General features: G+C 36.6%; 2 protein-coding genes across 6 annotated transcripts in view; one reads left to right on the plus strand and one right to left on the minus strand.

Moving 5' to 3' along the window:
- On the plus strand, positions 1-7,062 carry LOC117988129 (enoyl-CoA delta isomerase 1, mitochondrial-like). 3 transcript variants are annotated; one of them, XR_011237523.1, is made up of 6 exons: positions 1-136; positions 3,192-3,427; positions 3,769-3,915; positions 4,350-4,562; positions 5,504-6,948; positions 7,011-7,062. XR_011237523.1 is itself a non-coding variant. In XM_069502986.1 (5 exons), exons 2-5 carry the CDS (start codon positions 3,197-3,199, stop codon positions 5,759-5,761), a joined length of 849 nt encoding a protein of 282 aa, XP_069359087.1. In that variant the 5' UTR covers positions 1-136; positions 3,192-3,196; the 3' UTR covers positions 5,762-7,062. The 3 variants fall into 3 exon arrangements, 2 of the variants coding, with proteins under 2 accessions (XP_069359087.1, XP_069359088.1); XM_069502986.1 differs by having other exon boundaries at positions 5,504-7,062; XM_069502987.1 differs by lacking the exon at positions 1-136 and adding an exon at positions 1,244-1,264 and having other exon boundaries at positions 5,504-7,062.
- Positions 6,699-14,202, minus strand: part of LOC117988116 (dynein regulatory complex subunit 3-like) — an 11,434-nt gene continuing 3,930 nt past the window's right edge. For 2 of the 3 annotated variants that reach the window (XM_069502928.1, XM_034975223.2), the window contains exons 2-9: positions 12,560-12,927; positions 11,815-11,987; positions 11,430-11,639; positions 10,930-11,070; positions 10,439-10,640; positions 9,681-9,866; positions 9,026-9,165; positions 6,699-8,363 (exon numbers count right to left, since the gene is read on the minus strand). In XM_069502928.1, the coding sequence (XP_069359029.1) occupies positions 8,219-8,363; positions 9,026-9,165; positions 9,681-9,866; positions 10,439-10,640; positions 10,930-11,070; positions 11,430-11,639; positions 11,815-11,987; positions 12,560-12,817 (1,455 nt within the window). In that variant the 5' untranslated portion in view covers positions 12,818-12,927 and the 3' untranslated portion in view covers positions 6,699-8,218. The remainder of the gene's footprint in view (positions 8,364-9,025; positions 9,166-9,680; positions 9,867-10,438; positions 10,641-10,929; positions 11,071-11,429; positions 11,640-11,814; positions 11,988-12,559; positions 12,928-14,202) is intronic. The other variant, XM_034975224.2, reaches the window with a different exon arrangement.

Raw genomic sequence — 14,202 nt, forward strand, 5'->3', positions numbered from 1 at the left:
TTAGCGCCGGCAGTTCCAATTTTGAAGTTTGGTCAAAGTCCAGGTTCAGAGTTCGTATAATTTATTTATTTTTACAAAAAATAGAAGTTCCAAGTGAAGTATATCGTATTGAATTATTTGAATATTTCAGTAAAAGGTGAGTTATGCTATTAATATTTACCTCTCGTTAGAGAGTACGTAGTATATTCTTTGATAGTAACTTAGTAAGTCACTTTAACTTTCACCTTGTCTTTAGTCAGAACACATAGCGTTCTTATTAAGTATAAAATAACTCAATTTTGGCAATGGATAAATTGAAACAAAATTTTATAGTAGCCGCATATGAGCCGCATTGACTTATGAGTAGCCGTCAGAAAATATTGTAATTTGTACATCAACCTTTAGAAAGAGATAGCGTAAAGTAGAGCGTTGTCCCTGTCGTTGAGACTGTAGGTATGATTTACAGATACAACGTTCTACAAAGCAGAAATCTCATTCTAAAGTCGATTGTAGAATATTTCTTGCACTACTGTAATAAACTTGCTTTTAAAAATTTTAAATCCATAACTAGCTAATAATATTATAAATGAGAAAGTGTCAGCTAGATTTTAACGGCCCATCAGCTGGTAACCGATTTTGATAAAATTTGGTAGGGAAAAAGCTTTCATCCTAGAGATAACATAGATTACATTTTATCCTGGAAAATCAAAGAGTTCCCACAGGATTCTTAACTTCCTAAATCCACGCTCATCATTTTCGGCTCCTTTTTTCATGTATGGGAAGAACCCCATGAAAAATAATTTTATTGAATATCTAATTCAATGTTGTTTTGGGTTCAATGTTCTACACCAAATACCAAAATTTCAGGTTTGTAACTCATTTCGTCTATGAGCTAGATAGATAGATAGATAGAAAACTTTATTGCACACAAAACATCAAATAATCTGCGGACAGACAGACAGCAACTGCTATTTTATGAACTGTACCTACTTAAACAGATTTAAGTTGGCTGCTATTTATTGGTGTGATAAATAAAATTATAATTAATTAAAAAATCAGTCAAGTGCAAGTTAGACTCGCACAGGTAGGGTTCCGTACCATGGTAGATGCATGGCAATTTCGAAATTTTTTGTGTTTGTTGTTATAGCTGTAATAGAAATACATAATTTGTAAAAATTTCAGGTCTCTACCTATTATGTTTCATGAGCTACAGCCCGCCGACAGACAGACAGCGGAATCTTAGTAATATGATCTTGTTGGCACCCATCCTTGAACCTCAAAAAAAGTAATGAATGTATCAAACAAATAAAATAGTAGTTTGAGTAATCTAACTACCCTCAAAATGTAGTTCATTCAACTCTATAAGTTCAACCTTTGTAGTTTGTAATTATGATGTACCTACATAATATCTTCTATTGGTGTTTGGTATAAAAACTAATCAAAAACAATAAAAACGAAATAGGATCTTGATTTTTTCAGACATTTTAGCGAAGCTATCTAATATCTATGCACATTTTGTTATTATGTGAGCATGCAAGGAGATAAAAAATTGACTTCATTTCAAGCCTTATCTTGTATCTCCATGTAGATATTTAGCATGAATTTAAATTTTCCATTGTATTGTAATTATTTCATTTTCATTCAACATTTTTACATTTATTATTTGACTAGGAGATGCCCGCGACTTCGTCCGCGTGGATTTAGGTTTTTTAGGGTTCCGTACCTCAAAAGGAAAAAGGAACCCTTATAGGATCACTTGGTTGTCTGTCTGTCTGTCTGTCTATCTGTCTGTCTGTCTGGCTGTCAAGAAACCTACAGGGTACTTCCCGTTGACCTAGAATCATGAAATTTGGCAGGTAGGTAGATCTTATAGCTGACATTTGGGGAAAAATCTGAAAACCGTGAATTTAGGGTTAGATTACACAAAAAAATTAAATTGTGGTCATGAACTAATAATTAGTATTTTCAACTTTCGAAGTGAGTGACCTATATCAAGTGGGGTATCATATGAAAGGTCTTCACATGCACATTCTAAAACAGATTTTTATTTATTTTTATGCATCATAGTTTTTGAATTATCGTGCAAAATGTCGAAAAAATACGACTGTAGTACGGAACCCTCATTGCGCGAGACTGACTCGCACTTCGCCGGTTTTTAAAAATCCCGTGGGAACTCTTTAATTGTCCGGTATATAAAGTAGCCTACGTCCTTCTCCGGGATGTAAGCTAACTCTGTTCCAGATTTCTTCAAAATCGGTTAAACTCTTGGGCTGCGAAAAGCTAGCAGACAGACAGACTTTCGCATTCATAATATTAGTATGGATAAGCTTAATAATAAAAAATAGTAGGTAAGTAAACAATAATGTTATTTGTTGAAGAATCATAATTACATCTACAAAAAGACTGAAACCTGTTTTATAATCTCTACTTAACCTTTTTTGACCAACAAGCTTTTTGTATAGATATGATTACGAATTACGATTGAAACACATTTGCTACACGCGATTACTACGCGATGCAAAGTGACGACACTACACAATACCTATAGTACACGATAGGTCGAGATGGCAATCGAGGCGGGAACGCTCCGTACACCCGCACGAATTTGAAAAAATCGAAGCGCAGCGGGGCAGAGTGGAACTGAGCTGAGCTGAGCAGACTATAGAGGTGCATTGAGCCGTGTTCCGATAAATCAAATCTGTCTAGCACCGCACACCGCCGCACCATCCCGTTACCCCCCCGCTTCATGTCCTCCGCTCGGCACCACATCAGCCTGCTCGACTCCGTTCTGTCCAGCTACTGTTCATCCGCTCCACTCCACTTACACAGTTTCCACTGTTACGGAGATTTTGAGCACTGTGTGTAGCCAATTCTTGTTCCACTCCGCCCAGCTCCGCGTCAATCGAAACGCACCCTCAAGGTTTTCGTTGTGAGCCATATAAACGCACCCTTACATTTTTATGGATTGGTCACGCCACTGACAAACCACGATAACAGTGCGTCCACTTCTATGCAATACACTAACACTATAACACTTCTATACAATTGTGCAAGAGAGAGCGCTCTATGTTACCTTGACTCCCTGAACAAGGTATGACACGCGGCGCGTGGCGTTGCGAATGTGTTTCCATTACGTACTGCATGTGGATACGTTCCATATTATAAATATCTACTTTATATAAATAGTGATAACTCATGCATATTCGTTTTAGATAAAATGTTCCTTTTGCGGCGAACAGTCGGTCATGGAAGACAGTTGGCTCCGACCGTGAGAGCCATGTCAAGTAAAGGTCCCTTAGTAGACTTGACGGTGGATAACGACGGGGTAGCGATCATGACGTTGCAGAGACCTCCAGTCAACAGCCTAAACCTCGAACTGTTGAAGGAGATCAGCAGTTCCCTTGACGAAGTCGCCAAGAATAAGAGTAAAGGGATGATATTAACTTCGGTAAGTACCTACCTATTTATAAGTATAAAAGCCAGTCGAGTTAACTTCTCTCTATTAACTCATCTTGACGGTGAAGGAGTTCAAAGCGAGATCTTTGCACTCTTTAATGTCAATCTATGAAAGAGACAAATATTCGCCACTTCTGTATAAAAAGTGTTTAAGTTTGAAAATAATTTATTGGGCGTTTTTGTAAAACATGGTAGTAAGAATTAAAGGTTTTCTTTTTACTGGCAGTTCTATGTATATTTGAATATGATTTCTACTCTACAGAAGCCAATTTAAATAGAAAAAAAAAGTAGAACAATGATACAGAATTTCCAAAATTTGCTGTTCTATTTCAGTCCTCACCAACAGTATTTTCAGCTGGTCTAGATATAATGGAAATGTACAAGCCTGATATGAAGAGAGCGGAAGAATTCTGGACTACACTACAGGATGTATGGTTTAAATTGTTCGGATCCAACTTCGCCACCGCTGCTGCTATAAACGTGAGTAGTAGGTACCCACATTCCTTTCTGACTGACTTCAATAAAATTAATACAAAATTTTGAAAAATCCTTTAGTAGAGTTCGGAAGATTGAGAGTTGAGACTAGTATATTCGATAATCATTAAAATAAACTACTAGGCAATAATGCCTATGTCACTCTCAAGGTCTTTAACTAGATCCATCATAGATCCATGCAAAAAATGACGTCGATCCGTTGCTTTGTCGTAGCGTCATTGAAGAACTAACCAACAGACAAACACACTTTTGCGTTTATTATAATATGGATATCTAGTAATTACATTTCAATTACAACAACACAGGAAAATAAAAAAATGCAAGTTATAATAAGTTAAATGGAGTGGAGAGTCCGCACGACCGGCTGAAGTCCCAGCATCGCGATTTTTTTTTTTTAATTTTTCATATTTTCATTTTAGGGTCATGCACCAGCCGGTGGTTGTCTCTTATCAATGTCATGCGAGTACCGCGCTATGGTGGGGGGAAAATTCACCATCGGACTCAACGAGACAGCCCTGGGAATAGTTGCGCCCAAGTGGTTCATGGACACTATGTGCCAAACTATATCCGTTCGGGAGGCTGAGTATGCGCTAACCACGGCGCGAATGTTTACAGTAGACGAAGCGTTAAAGGTTTGTATATTTTGAATTCTTCTAGTGTAACTGTGGAGTTGACTAGAAAGTAGTAAATGGCATGGCAATGAGGAAGTTTCAGAGCGAACGCTCCATAAAATTTTCATAGATGGCGCTCTGTACTGCACCCACTAAAAACGAAAAATAATACCTATATCTATATGATTTAGCCAGAATGTCAGCATTTTCGTTGCCAACTATTCCAGCATGCTCTGGTAGTTGGTACCTAGCGTAGAACCACCCGGTATTGGGCCAGGGTGTCTCTGCAGTTTTCAACCGGTCTTGAGTTAACAACCTCAGCGGACAGAGCTGAAAGAGCTGCCTGGCTGTCCGTATGTCTTATTGACGTTGTTGTTGTGCAGGATGTTTTACGTACAAAATATTATAACGTATACCTTCGCTCGGAAATTATTTTTCGTTTTTAGTGGGTGCAGTAAACAGCGCCATCTATGAAAATTTATGGAACGTTCGCCCTGAAACTTGCTCATTCCGTGCTATGTCGGGTAAATTCAACATCGGGCTCAACGAGACAGCCCTGGGAATAGTTGCGCCCAGTTGGTTCATGGACACTATGTGCCAAACTATATCCGTTCGGGAGGCTGAGTATGCGCTAACCACGGCGCGAATGTTTACAGTGGACGAAGCGTTAAAGTTTAGTTTAGTTTGAAGTTTCCTAGTCTTACTGTAAAGTTTACTAAACAGTGGTAAATGTAATGCCACTTCCGTGCTATGGGGGTATATTCAACATTCTTATGAACGAGACAGTGTTTCACCAGCATATAGATCGATAAATCACCCACTGCGCAGGTTCAAGGTCGGACTTTAATACTAAAGAATGCTGCGCAAGAGTCCATTTTTAGGTTTAATTTGTAGTTTGGTATATAATAAAATGATGGTTGTGGAACGATAGTAATTACTAATTAATAGAAATAATCTTACAGGTTGGGCTTATCGACGAGATCGCCAGCGACAAATCAGACGCGATCAACAAATGTAAAGGTTTTTTGAAGAAATTCGATAGAATCCCACCCTTGGCCCGTTCTCTCACCAAGCAGAAAATAAGAGACGCGCCCATCAAAAACTTACAAAAAAACAGACAAGCAGACGTCCAAGAGTTCCTAGGATTCCTCAAAAATCCTAAAGTACAGCAAAGTCTTGAAATGTACATACAGGCTCTAAAACAGAAGGCAGCCAAATGAATTAGATATACAGGGTAATAGTTAAATAAAAGTTCTTATAGTAATCGTTTGACCCAAAAATATTGTAAATACCAATAAGCGTAAATAAAATATAAAAAAGCTATATTTTACGCCAGAGCAATATATGTAGTACAACATTGAGACATGCTAGAGAAAATGTAGCAAGAACGGTCGGAAGGCTGCCACACCAAGTTTCTGCTTAATTCTACAGCTCGAGTCTGGGTGGCAAATAGACTGCCGATTGGCGTAAAACAGCCTCAACAATTTTTTTACAATCTGTCTTAATTTGTATCATCTAAATATAATAAAAGCGAAATACCACTCACTCACTGACTAATCACGAAATCCCAGGAACTATAAAGCCTACAAACCGCAAATGGAATTTGGAAGGTAGGTTCCTTCTAGGACGTAGGTGTCAGGCCCCCCCCCCCCCCTCCCCCCTAAGGGAATCGATATTTAGGTTATTAGGTTTAAATAATAAAAAGCTGTATAAGTCTTTTTGGGAAATAATTTGTATATCATTGCTAAGGATATGTCAGGTCAGGATCAACGTTGAATACAATAAGCCGTGGCCCGTGAGTTTGTGCACGTTTTGATGTAACACATTGTGAAAAAAATACCATATGGTACATAATATTTTGGGTTTAGACTTTAGTGATGAATATGATAAGGTAATATAAAACTTGTACCTAATTTGTAAATAATGAAATAGGTAAAAAATTTATTATTTATGCGCTTTTTGTTACGTGAAAACTAAGATTGTATACAAAGCTACAAGGCACAAAAGCTATAAACTTGTAAATAAAAAACCTGTGTAACTGATGATGATTATAATCATTATGTAGATGACCAACCATAAAAAAATTATCAAACTAAATTTCATAACGTTTTCCATTCAATTATTGTTATGTATAGTCAATGTTATGACTGATGTTTTATATTTATTAGGTCTATCAGGTCGTTATGAGGCGATCACAGAGACGATAATCTAGCAATTTATTATGATTTACCTACACCGTTCATAGAGAAAAACTTATTAATATTTTTGTATTGTACTATAAAATTAGTGAAATATTATATTATTAGATAGTATAGGTACAATAATCAGGTAATAAAAAATCCTAAAGTTGGGTAAATAATGAGGTAAATAGCAGAAAAAACTGTCCGCGATTTAACTTAATAAGTAAGTACTATATTTTACAGATAAGAAAAATGTTCAAAAACTGTTTTATATTTAATAAGTATATAGGTACATTATTATGATGAAGACATGAATATATTAATATATTTTTTAAAGATAAGTTTATTTTATTCGTCACTTTATTCCTTGTCTCTAAGGTAGTAAAAAAGATTTTTAACACGAGGCGTATAACGAAGTTACAAAAACGGACCTCAACCTGGCTTCTATATATAACATAAATAAATAAATTATATAAATACATGTAACATAAATATAACATACTATGCGTTTAAATAAAAAGTGACTCTTGTTACAACGTGATAAAATACAAAATATAATTCAGCTCACATAGCAGTAGCAGCCAGAACTGTGGTTAAAAATTTAAGAACCATCTGTTTTTATCGCGTAAACTCTTTATCTCATTAAGAGAACTGTGCTACTATTGTCGAAGGTTGCGCCGCGCCGCCATATACCTAGGTATAATTTTATTCCGGCCAGGTTTTATTATCAGTTCAACTAACTTGAAACGCTGTAAACATAGGTATCTAATGATTAATGATTCTTTGAACCCCTCATAATAAACTCGCTAAAAAATCTGGCATGTGTTCTAGCGTAACGTGATTATGTTTTTAATCATTTAATCTCTCATTGTGAAGCGGATGACCCAGCCAATTTAATTATAGGTAATATATATACATTCATGATACGAGTACATAAATCTATGTTCTACTATATCTAATCTAAAATCTAATATATATATATAATGCAAAAGAAAAAACGGACAGACTTATCTATCAACGCACAGCTCAAACTTCAGGACGGTTCGGGCTGAAATTTGGCATGCAGATAGATAGCTATTATGAAGTAGGCATCCGCTGTGAAACGATTTTTAAAAATTCAACCCTTAAGGGTGTGAAATAGGGGTTTCAAATTTGTGTAGTCCACGCGGACGAAGTCGCGAGCATAAGCTAGTTAAGTTACATATAAATGTATATGCATTTAAATAAAAAGTGACTCTTGTTACAACGTAATATAATTCAGTTCACACAGCAGCAGCAGCCAGCACTGTGCTCTAAAATTTAAAAAACATTTGTTTTTATCGCGCAAACTTATACCTCATAACTCTCTTTCTTATAACAGTTAACGAGTGCCGTCGTTCGGTAATATTATTTCTTGGGTCCGAGTGAGTCTTCCTAATGCTAATACCGTCACGCTTCACTGCCCGGTCCCGGATGTCTGTCCGACATTAAAAATGAAGGTAGGTACAAATAGGTGTTTTAGAAGTCGTCGCCTAACAGTGCTGCGGTTTCAGGGTCCACGGTCTCAGTCATACTCATCTGCATATCAGCCCACTCCTCTCTCTGGTTGTCAATGAAGTAGTATATTTCTAGGATCCTGTCTCTGTTACGTTTTATTTCGTTGCTGAAAACAAAAAAAACAAGAGTTTAATTGAAAATATATTTTATTAAACTTGCATATACTTACTTACCTATTTTGCAATTGCCAAACATAATAATCTACATGAAAAACGCAATGTAAATGATTTTTTTGCCGGAACGGGCTGTCTGCGAATTGTCCACAATATAAAGCATGCAAATCGATTTTCGAAACTGCCGCCATTTATGACAATTGGTCATTGACCTTAATAAATTACGCCTGATTGGAAAATGAAAATAATTCTAACGGCAGACTAGGTACCTACCTACTGAATACAGTGTGACAAGGCTCTCTTGCAAGGGGGCGCTGTTGGAGAACAATGGCTTAGAAATAGAATATTCAAACAAGATCAAAGGGGACACTTGACGGCAACGTTAGTTCCGATTTTCGCCACGCGCCACGATAGCCTTGTCGCACTGTACATGTATTGTATAACATCGTAAAGACCATGGTTAACGAGCAGAGACGAGTACTAAACAGGGACTGTGTTTTTTGTACAGACATAGTATGAAAACAATCGATGTACATTATTATGTTGTGCCGACCCCACGTAGCGTGGAATAAGGTAAGGACGAAGAAGAAGAGTATGAAAACAATTTAAACTAGTCCAAATATTCACATAAAATATTAAACTGTTCAAAACTTACTCATTAGCGCCTTGAACGAGTTCGTCTCGCCAGTTGTTAGCGCGGGTCATGAGCAAATCTTCGCGCGCGTCAATGAACCTCATGTGGTTGTCCGACGATTGCGCCACTAGATTCATCATTAGATCTCTGTCCATCATCACCTGAGAAATAAATATAAGACTGAACAAAGAGTATGCACAGCACGCGGCAGAAAATAATGTACATTTAGAATGACATTTCGGCTTTGTAGAGCGTTGTCTCTGTCACTGTCGTTTGTCGTGTCGGTCTCAATGACAGAGACAATTGCTCTACAAAACAGCTATCTCTTTCGATCGATGTACATTATTTTCTGCCGCATACTGTAATCACTACGTCTATGGATAAGAACAAAAAATAAAAATACGAAATGTGCGTAATATCTATCTGCACTAAAATTTTATAGAGGTTAAGTTTGGATGTAATCCCCGGAAATAATAATACGATTCTGAAAATGAACACCAATAGATAGTTAGTAGCTACATTGTCAACGAGTGCTATAGGATATAAAATATTATGAGGTAGAAGTTGCGGGAAAAAGCTAATAATCGATATAAAAGCCCGACCAGAAAAATAAAAAATGTTATTGTTCTGGGCGCTTATGAAGGCTATAGAATGCAAATATGTAACTATAAACTACCTCAAATAGTTCAGGCGGTGCGTCTCCCAGCATAACCTTATTGCCGAGTAATTTCGATAGAGCTTCGAACTGCCGCATGGACCACATCCCTTCATGCTCGCGCCACGCTCCAAACGCGTTGCGAGAAACTTCCAACAGTTTTGTAATCATCTCTGTCATGTTCACTGCGAATTGCACTCTTGACTCCTAGACCATTGAAAACAATGTTTCTGAAGTGAAATTTCTTAAATGATCTTCTCTATCTTCCTTTGCGTCGTTTGTTTGATTTGATAGGATGGAGACCTTACAAAAAGTGAAATACATATCGTTGGGTTGGCTGGGCAGCGCTTATTTTTGCTCATTTGAGTGAGCGAGGCAGAATAAAAAATGTTACATAGAAAGCGTAAGAAGCTATGCTTCTGTCGAGTGTCCTACGTAACCTTACTTCCCATTGTCAGTCGTTCATCGTTATATTATCTTCAGTCTATTTTATCGACTGCTATATTGTCTTTTCTTTAGATTTGTTTATTATCTCGTTTTCTACTGCTATAACGCTCTTTTACTGTCCTATTTTTATGTAGGTAGCTAATTTCATCTGTCGTCTTGTAGTCTGTCTTTGTATCTATTCTTATCTGAGTCACAGATGCTGTATCGCTAAAATTAAAGTTTCCTATCCTTCCGTCATGCCATGCAGATCTCCCGCTACGTACCTACCTAGTTAATAAATGATCTCTAAAGAAAATAATGATACATAATAATATATGATTATTAAATCAAACCTCGCATTGCTCGTACAACGTCATCTCAATGCTCATAAGCTTCTTCCACAAGTCGAAGATTACATCATTGAATAGTTCCCCCGTATCTATTATATTAGGTTCCAGCTGCTCGATAGTTGCTTGCTTCTTTGTGAATTTCGATATAATCTCGTTCATTTGGCCGATCAAAGGTTTCTTCTTCTCTTCGAATTCTTCTACAATTCTGTAAAAAGATAATATGCAGAAAAAAGTTAATGCTCCTTTGTTTATGAAAGACCTCTTTTATGGGTATAAGACATAACTATATGAAGATTAAATATTGGGCCACTGTTACGCGTAATTTAGATTACAAGAGTTGTTGATACCTAACTATGTTTAACTCAAATATTTTTTCAATACCTAATAAAAGTTGTAATCCTGAAATACCGTCATTGTATTTCATAAAATTAATTTAATTTACTTGTGAGTTAATTTCCGAGTAATTTATGTTTAAAATTTTAAATGTAACATACGCTTTGCTTTTCGCAACACTCTCGTCCAAAGCATTATCAACAAGGTCCTTATATAGTCTTATTTCATTTTGTCTCTCGTTATATGCATGTTGTGCGAACTCCACCAACCCAGCCATTGTTTCTACATATTGTTCCTTATATCTGGAAATATTTTAAAAGATTTTATTTGTTTCCAATTTTAGATAAATGTCTCTCAAAGTAAGTAACTTTAAAGTTTTAACCAGTAAGTATACAGATTTTATATTCGACACTCTCCCTAACTTAGTTCTGATTTGTAAAGCACAGTTCACATCTCTCTGCCACAATTCAGGTTAGTTCACTTCCATCTTAGACTACATCGTCACTTACCACCAGGTGAGATTGCAGTCAAGGGCTAACTTGTATCTGAATACAAAAAAAAATTCAGATTAAATAACAAAGGTGCAAAATGAGGATTTCGAACGATTTTTTTCTATGACTGTATCCCTAATAATATAATAAATAAAATTTAATTTAAGTACTGTTCGTAAAACCCAAGCAGTTCGCCACCAACTTTAAGCAGCAGCGATCCATCTGGATCTTTCTCGAACATCGATTCCAGCAATTCTGGCCCACTCAAATATTCAACGAAAGACAGAGCGTAGAACTTCACTTTGGCTTCATACTCCTCTCTCGCTACTCTTTCCTTTTCAGATTTCTCATCTGCCTCATCCAACTTACGAAGAATACCTCTAAAAGGACAAACAAAATGAATTAAGTAAGTAGATGCTTCAGAGTTCAGATACGTATGTCTTACAGATGTATCGCTTTTGTTTTTGCTATGTATAAATTTTCAAGACTTGATAATCTTCCGACACACAATTGTCTGAAAATTACGTCAGTTTCATTTTACAAATCCGGCATTACCGGAATACTGCTCTGCCATTCTCTCGGTCCTCTTCTGTAACAAGTTTATAATCCAAATATGTGACTCTGGTGAGCGCCGACTGCAGGAACTGATAAGTCATAGGATCATCACAACATGGATTCCCTTTGAAGCTCACTGAGCGCAGTTTACGAAATCGTCTTAAGTAGGACATCTAAAAAATAATTATAGTGCCAAGTAAAACAACGAAATCGTTGCAGTTTTTGAAAGGAAGTTACTGTGGATTAATTATATGGAGTGAAAGTACTAGCGAGGATAACTATGAAATATAATATGACATCTTTGTGAGCCTGGCATTGTCCAACACATACCTACAAATTTATAGTATGGACGACCATCGACCACCAAAAAAGTGCCGTTACAGCCTGATGGGTGGAGATGTATCGGTAAACTAAAACTGTGCTGGATCAATGAAATTGACCGAGATTCAAAATTCATTGAATCGCACACTCCAGTTAGAGAATCTACTTATCTCTATCCTGAGAATAATTTCAGGATACAGATAAGTAGATGAAGAAATCGACTGGCCTGGGCCCACAAAGATCTGCAACCCCGATGATGACAGTGCCTAGTAAAATAAAAAATAAGGCAGATATGTATAAATGCAGCCAATGGTGTGTAAGTTCGCAAGAATATCTAAAACTAATCGTTTGCAAGAACAACTGCTTGTCAAAAAATATCAGTGGTAATAATTTATTTAAACAATAAAGTACACATAGGTATTACCTCCTTAAAATCTTCAATCAAATTATCCCCAATACTAAAAACCAAAAGATTTTCAAGAGTGTCCATATTCTCAAGTTTTTTTATCTTGTTATGGAAAAGCGTCAGAACTTCTAGATTGACAAGTTCATCTAAATTTTCAATTTTTTCGATTTTATTAAACGATAGATCCAATTCATTGAGACCGGTCAGTTGGTCTAAATTTTCAATTTTCTCTATTAAATTGTGCGCTAAAGTTAACTTTCTTAAGGATTTTAGCATCCAAAGGTGATCGATTCGCAATATGTTTTGAAATTCTAAACGGACTATAGGTGCCTCCTCCAAATGAACGCCTTCCTCTGCGAATAGTCTTCCTGCTTCTTCCGTTGGTCCTAAAAAATATTATTTCTATATAGATGAGTTATCACTGATGCAGTCTTAAAATGTGAATGGGATAATCTTTAACAAACACCTGTCTTTCTATCGCGTAATCTCTTATATCCTTCTCTCTCTCTCTCGGTTGAAGGTGATCGACGGGACACATGACGCTGGTAGGTACTAGTTATATACCTCAGAATACATAATTGCCCTAAACTAGCGGCACGCTATGATGGCCGGTTTGACGTTTGTCCGCTCATGAAGTTCCGTATTAATTGATAACGACTTTGAAGGAAATAATTGTATTACTTTATTGACGATAGTGATGTGCAGAGATTCATAAATTTTATCGAATGTAGTTTTAGGTTTAGGACTCAAAATTTATTTATTAAATTGATTTCTTAAATGTATACAAGTGTAGAAAAATCAGTTTGCACCATTTAAGGGGTGAATGTACTTGTGAATATGAACAATTTTCACTATGTGGACAAACCTCTGAAATCGCAAAAAAATATCAATAAATTTTTAAAAATGGAATCTAATACGATCGTCACATAGGATCGCTGGCTAGCACAACTACTACCTCCGGCAAACTCGCGTCAATGCTCAATGCAAAACAAAGCAGTTTCGAATTGACGTTGCTTCGAAAAGTATAAACTGTCAGTGCAATGCGATTGTGATATAGTTTTGACCTGGCTTTGGATTTCAAATATTGATACTGCATTACTGTTGACCCTTGCTCGTTAATTTGGACTCTGTTCAAGCCCTTTGTTGTGGATTTCGTCGATATGACCGAACGTACGCAGAGAACTGTTCTAAATAGTCAGACACGTGAGTTCCTAATACGCCTTCGTAACTATTTCGATCGTGAAGCTCAAAATGGAGGGCCAATTTTACCTATAACGTCAGTGGTTGAACGCGTAGCTGATGCGCTTAATATTGGACAACGAACTGTTAGACGGATAACTAAAAAAAATATGGCGAGACTGGCACAGAAGAAAATAAACTTCACACACCAAAAAAGAGAAAACGAGCAAAACCAGTCGTAGGCATCGATAGCTTTGATGCCGATGCTATCCGAAGACATGTTTACGGCTACTATTTACAGAAGGAGTATCCAACAAGAAAAAAGTTGGTGCATTCACTGAAGGAAGCTGGATTATTCTTCGGTGGGGAAAGTTCTTTAACGAAGATTTTGAAGACCATTGGATTTCGATACAAAAAATGTAACAAACGCAAAATATTGATGGAAAGATTTGATATAGCGATGGCAAGGTATACTTTTTTAC

This window comes from Maniola hyperantus, chromosome 14, assembly GCF_902806685.2.
Source record: "Maniola hyperantus chromosome 14, iAphHyp1.2, whole genome shotgun sequence".
Taxonomy (NCBI): domain Eukaryota; kingdom Metazoa; phylum Arthropoda; class Insecta; order Lepidoptera; family Nymphalidae; genus Maniola; species Maniola hyperantus.